We start from the raw sequence: 6712 nt of genomic DNA, 5'->3' as shown, positions 1-6712 counted from the left end.
ACTCTAGCTTGTTTCTGTTTGGAGAAAAATGATGTGTTGCAACCGTCCCTTGTTGCTACTGTCCCCGGTCTCCCATGTCCTCTGCATCCTCTGTCCTCACTCATTCTACCTCCATGACCTCTAACTGCATCTATAAATCTGCTCTATGTCTTTTTCCTGGCATCTTAACATCCTGTTCTCTGCTCATAAACCGTCTCAGCCTGGCCTCTAACTTTATTTCACAGTGGGTCAACCTGTGCTGATGATCACTCCTGTTTTTATTTTTATTTTATTTTTTTGCCACTGTCTCCAAACCATACAACTCTCTACTCTCTTTCCTTTGACKTTTGCTGCCATCCTTTTTGTTACTTRTCTGCATCCTGCCTGAATTGTCTTCTTCAACTCTTCTTTGTTTGGGTACCTGTGATCCCTGCCCCTTGTATCCTTACTTTTCCCGAGCACAAGATAACTTTAGCATTCATTCCTTCAAAATAAATACCCACCAAATRATATATATTTTCCAATAAATACCTCTTTATGTTATGACAACAAATTGCAACATTTGTCTTCTAAGGACGGATGGCGTGTGGCAGTTGCAGCTCTGTTGTCAAACTCTTTTATTTGCACCTGCAGTAAAAAAAAAAAAAAAGCAGAATGGTACAAATCGTCAGCAGGAGAGCAAGAGATGAAGAAAGAAGAAAAGCAGTCATTTTGTAAAGCACAGCTGCTGTGGGGGAGGCGAGCACCTCATTCTCAGACTCACTCAGTCACACCTCCACACTCCAACAAGCGGATGTGTTTCAGTCTCTTTTTTTTATTCTCTCAATTTCTGACTTCCCCCCATCTAAACTCGCCAAGCAAGRGACTCTGAAGGTTGTAGGAGAGTATTTTGGCTCTCCTTGTTCTAATTAYCTCAAGTTTTCACTGTAAAAGTTTTATAGTTCAGCGGCAGCCTGTAATGGTGGGTGAACAAGTGGTTTTTTAGAGTTTAAAGTTTTCAGTTGGGTGAAGTTTCTCTCAGATGGCAGCCAACATCCGCTTCATGAAGACTGAGCCAACAGACAAAGGTAGGCCCAAACATCTTTTGCCCTTTTTATTCAGAAATATTTTATGTAATTGTCTTGATGTAATATTGTGTCTTCATGAGCATTTATAGTATGTTTTCTCTTCATTTCTTTAATCCACAACCAACTAATTTATAACAGTTCCCCTTTGTTAAGGAAAATACATGTTTTAATTTAAACCTAATCATTTTCTTTTAACAATWTCAAGCTGTTGTTTCTCCTTGTGAGATCAATGAGTTGAAGAGTGGAAAACCTTCTGATTAATGTGTCCTGTGATGGTTTGGTCTTTCCATCCAGATGACACGGCAGGTGGTTTTTAGGTTAATCCTCTGCCTGCTTTTTACGTAAACACCCAAATCAGTTTGCTGCAGCACAGAAATCACAAGAGACGACCTGAAAATGGTTTATAATCATGAAAATATCCAGTCAGCGTCTGTTTCTGTCAAAGCTGAAGCGCCACGGTCTGTGCTCGGTGGTGAGATCTGACTGAACTGCAGAATTGAGATATTTCTTTTTATATATGGAAGAGACAAAACCAAATAAATGCAGATGACAATGCTGTATGTGTTATTGATGAGCACCTGTTTAAAGATCAAGCTGTCAATTCTAGGTCACACCCAAACATACATATCTTTACTTCCGTATTTAAATCACTACATTGTGACAGATTAGTGTTTTATACCCAGAAGGCCTGCTGCTSTTATTTCACATGATGATTTGTAACAAATTCGATAGATGTCTGTGAAAATTTCTATTAAAAACTATAAAATATCCCTGTTTTTTTATCATCATTGATAGATTGTTTTACGCTGCTAACGTCTTGTCTTCTCTCCTGCCCTGATCAGGGGCAAAAATGTAAATCTCGAATGGGCATAACGAAGATGACGAAGGAGAAGTGCGTGACCTTGACCTCGGCGCTGCAGAGACCGGGCCGAAGTGAGGCGAGCCAAGATGGCCTGAAAGAGTGAGAGGTTTACGTGAAGCTCGTCTGCTGGAGAGGTGCTGACTCTACGTGCCGACTGTAGGAGAAACCTTTTGAGGAAACGCGTCATTGTTCAGTTCAATTAACTGAGCTGGTTCTGCAGAAGAGTGTTTATAGACATGGAGTTTCCACACAGCGGGTCTAAGTGTTGCCTSTGGTGAAGCTGACATTAGTCAATGACAGTAAACCCACTGGAGAACCTTGTATCTGACTGAACTGGTAGGAAAAAGTTGATCTTTGACTTTTTACCAAGAACCCCAGCAAACATGAACGACATGGCAGAGTTGTCGGTGAAGTGCGTCCTGGTCGGGGACAGCGCCGTTGGTAAGACGGCCCTGCTGGTCCGCTTCACCTCAGAGACCTTCCCGGACTCTTACAAACCAACGGTGTTCGACAACACGGGTGTGGAGGTCTACATGGACGGGGTCCAGATCAGCCTCGGGCTGTGGGACACGGCGGGCAATGACAACTTCAAGCAGATCCGACCCAGGTCGTACCAGCAGGCCGACGTCGTCCTCATGTGCTACTCCGTGGCCAACCCCAACTCTCTAGCCAGCATCCAACGCAGGTGGATCGCCGAGGTGCGGGAATACCTGCCCAAGGTGCCGGTGCTGGTTGTGGCCACGCAGACGGACCTGAGGGAGGTGGGGGTTCACCGGGGCAGCTGCATCTCCCCGGCTGAGGGGAAACGCGTGGCCCACGAGGTGCACGCTAAGGGCTACCTGGAGTGCTCGTCCCTGGGTAACCGAGGCGTGCAGCAGGTGTTCGAGCACGCCGTGCGGACGGTTTTTAACAAATACAAGAAACGAGAGAGGAGACGCTTGTTCAGCATCAACCAGTGCAAAATCTTTTGACCACTGACTTTGATTTGGTTTCCTCAGAAGTCTTTTGAGACTTGTGCTCTTCAAACTCAGACAAACAAGGATGGGGGGACATAATGAGGGGTTTCTTTGGTAACTGCAAGGTTGTTTTCTGCAAACCTCTCGCACCCCTACTTCAAACTCAAGTGTTTCAAACTGAAAAAACACCAGTGTTGTATAAAGTACCACAAAGTCATACTTAGTAAAAGTAAAAGTATCTTACCAAAAAATACTTTGGTAAAAATTAAAGTCTCCTTTAGGAATATTACTTGAGGAAAAGTATTTAAGTATCTGATATATTTTGTACTTAAGTATTAAAGTAAAAGTATTGATTTAAAATGAGCAGTTAGATTTTCTGTAATGACATTTATTAGGAGGTGACCTCCCCAAAAACTGCAGAAATGAATATTGCATTAAAATAAATAATTTATGTTAAATTTAGGATGCACTAGTCCAGCTGTTTCAGTTTATTTACATATATCAAGTGTGCACAAAACTTTTCTCCAAAATAAAAATCTATCTGAGGGCTGTGGCCAAATACTAAATGCAAAGTACAGTCCTTTTATTTTAATGATTATGTCCTGCTGGAGTGTGACATGATTTGTTTGTGTACAAATCATGACAGTACCAGAATTCTATATTCTTATACTTCTTATTCAACCACAATTAAATTCACTATCTAGAAGTCYCAATTTATKWGGARAGTWTTTATTTTTTACAATAAGCTAGAATGAAAACAAGCAAAAATGAAATAAAAGTAARYACTTTCTACTTTTTGCCTMTTTWAAAAATGTAAGGAGTAGAAAGTACAGATAATTGTCTGAAAATGTGAGAAGTAGAAGTAAAAAGTAGGCTGAAAAATAATTACTCAAAGTACAGATACCCAAAAATTCTACTTGAGTACAGTAACAAAGTATACGTATTTAGTTACTTTACAACTCTGAAAAACACTGATAGAAAAATAAACCTAATGGACYGACAAAGGTAGACATTCTGATACAGGAATAAAAGCTTAAACGTGTTTAAAATTAAAGTATTTCAAATCAGGACGGAGGAGTTGTGTGAAACCCTTTAAGCTTTAGGCAGAAGAGCTGATATAAAGTGTCTGTTCTGGTGTGGATCAACAGCTTTAAACATCCAAAACAAAACCTTTTTTTTTTATAGAACCTTAGTTAAATTTACACATTTCTCTAAGTCAAAAGATTAATTTCAAGTTCCTTCAGTTTTTAATACATTTGAACCACTGGGTGTCTATGATTTAAAACAACAGCGTAAAACTTAAAAATGTTTAATTTTTGTTTTGTTTCAACAGCCCATGTAAACAGGATATCTACTTATTTTTTTGAAAATATTTTAGATCATAAATAAAGTTCTTACAGGTCTTTTGTTTCACAAAAACTTGTTAAATTGTACATGTTTAATCAAAAATAGAGAAATAAATGCAGATATGATTTGGTATAACTTAACTGGGACTAAAATGACCCATCAGGCCTCGGCTTGTTTTGACCCAAGGGCAGCCGGTGGGTTGAAATATTCATAAAACTGATTTAAAGGTTCTTGTTTGTACAGTTTTCCTTGTCGTGGACAACTTTAATACTAAAATTTGAAATAAAAAATTCTACTAAAAACATTTATTTATGAGTGAATCATAAAATAAATAGTTTATTTTATTGTGTTGAATTTAAACGTGTTTGTGGATTATCCACACTGATTATCATCTGTATCGGTTCTGGATGAAGTCTTCATGAATTAAACACTTCAAGACAATTAATTTATCTGCATATAAACACTTGGTTTGATATGGTTTTTACCATAATTATCAAACTGTTGTAGTGTATGTTTTTGGATTYTGCCATGTTTATTTTACGTTCCCCAGGTTTTAATTGGAGTTATTTAGATGTGTAAATAAAATCGATGTCAAATTTTCAATGTTTTTCCTAAAAAACTGAAAATTTTTATGGTCTTCATTGATATTTGAGGATTTTTTCTTCTCCAATCAAACATAAAATTGGGAATAAATTTGACTTGGTTTGGATATTTATTTAATTTTGGGATAATCAGGTGAATAACTGCTCGACATATCTATAAAGTATTCATGTAGTCACAACTGTACGCTCAAAAAGTGTGCCACTCAATTGATTTGAGTAAATATAAGGAGATTGACTGTGTTCATTGTGTGAATCTTGTTACATTTACTAAACTTGGTTGAGTGGAACCACTTGATATAACAAATCGTTTTTTGAGTGTAAATGGTTTGGCCTTAAGGAAGAACCTGCAGGATGGAGAGCAGCTTATATAAACTAGGATTTAAAACGAGGAACTAAGACGAGGCGATGCAGCTCATATAAACAGGATTTTATGTATTACTCCATCTGTTTTTCTTCATTTACAGAAAATAAATTCAGCTTCAGAGCTGTTCAGGACTTCAAGCCTTTTTAGACAAATTGTGACTTTAAAATAAATTTTAACAGTATAAATAGTTTGAACACAGTCTGTTTTAAACTAACACTTATGTCTGAGATGTGTAAGAAAGTGTATGAGGATAAAAATTTGTCCAAATATGATTCCGTATTAAATGTTTCTGGCTAATTTTAAAGAACTTGTAAAAGAAAAGAAGAGAAATAAGCTCGAAGAAGCTGTTCCTCCCCCCTCGTTGTTTTCTCCCGCTCTTTCTCGGCGTGGTTCAGTCTCGTGGTGTTCAGGGGTGCTCAGGATGAGAGGCATGAAGAAGACTTTTCAAGGATATGCTAACCACATCCCAGTCCACACACACGCTCAGACACACGCGCTACATTTTACAAACTTTTTGAAACACTTTTAACACCAACATGCTGAAACCTACCCTCATTAAAAGAAGAGTGGGACCCCATATGGAGTYAAAAAATGTCCAGTAGCTCTTAAAATATTGCAATTTACATTAATAAATAAATGCATATTAATTACAAATTTACATTTAAGGCATTAACCCCCATTATTTGACACACGTACACTGTAAAGGTTAATAAATAAAACAGTTAAATTATAGTAAAATGATGTTCAGTAAGAAATAAGGGAGACAAATTCACTGCTTTTGAGAGTTCAGTCTCTGCTGTGGTCACGTCTTTTTCGTCTCGTTGTGCTACCTGCCGCAGCTACCACAACGCATCTTGTTCTCACACACACAGACACACACACCGGCGGTGTACAGAACCGTACCTGTCGAGCCACTTCACAGTTAGCGGTTGCTAGAAGAGTTCAGTAAGTAGGTCTTTGTTCAGGCCCAGCAGCTGCTTTGCAAATGAGGATTTTATTAGTGYCACCTGTGAGAGATCATTAGCATCACCTCTCCAATTTTCTCTGACTAAAACCTTTTCACTTCACCTTGTTAATTACTTAAAGTTTTGAACTCTTAATTCTGGTGATGAAACATTTAGGCAGATTGGTACCTTCAGAGTGTGGTGTGCCATACATGGGAACAACAAAAACCCTGAGGAGGATGTTTCTGCTCATGACTAATGGCTGACTATTAGAGGTGCACTCATCAGTTTTCAAGGCCAGTTCCATTTATTGATTTTTGTAAAGCTCTGATCATTTCAGTTTGTATTGAAAAACTGTAATTAGAACAACAAGAAATATTTTTTTCTTATATATGATTGAATTGGAAATTTGATATTGTTCCTAATAATGTGTTTAGAATAAAAAAGTTCACTTTTCTCCAAAACAGAACAGTTTTTCCTGCCACTGGAAATTTATAAAAATTGAATATCTGTCTGGATTATAGGACAGAAGTAGTTTTTCTACACAGAAAACCCAACAGAAAAATAAGGGCACTGTTTCTTAAAAAAAAC

The 6712-nt window shown here is 37.9% G+C and overlaps 1 protein-coding gene across 1 annotated transcript; it reads left to right on the top strand.

The window, feature by feature from the left end:
- The first annotated feature begins 1947 nt into the window (after positions 1-1947).
- On the top strand, positions 1948-2966 carry rhoh (ras homolog family member H). Its single transcript, XM_014013184.1, has one exon. It carries the CDS (start codon positions 2292-2294, stop codon positions 2877-2879), a length of 588 nt encoding a protein of 195 aa, XP_013868638.1. The 5' UTR covers positions 1948-2291; the 3' UTR covers positions 2880-2966.
- Positions 2967-6712: the final 3746 nt, after the last annotated feature.

This window comes from Austrofundulus limnaeus, unplaced genomic scaffold (genome assembly GCF_001266775.1).
Source record: "Austrofundulus limnaeus strain Quisiro unplaced genomic scaffold, Austrofundulus_limnaeus-1.0 Scaffold99, whole genome shotgun sequence".
Classification (NCBI taxonomy): Eukaryota; Metazoa; Chordata; class Actinopteri; order Cyprinodontiformes; family Rivulidae; genus Austrofundulus; species Austrofundulus limnaeus.
Note: the sequence above shows the minus strand (reverse complement) of the source record. Positions and strands in the feature narration are given on the sequence as shown.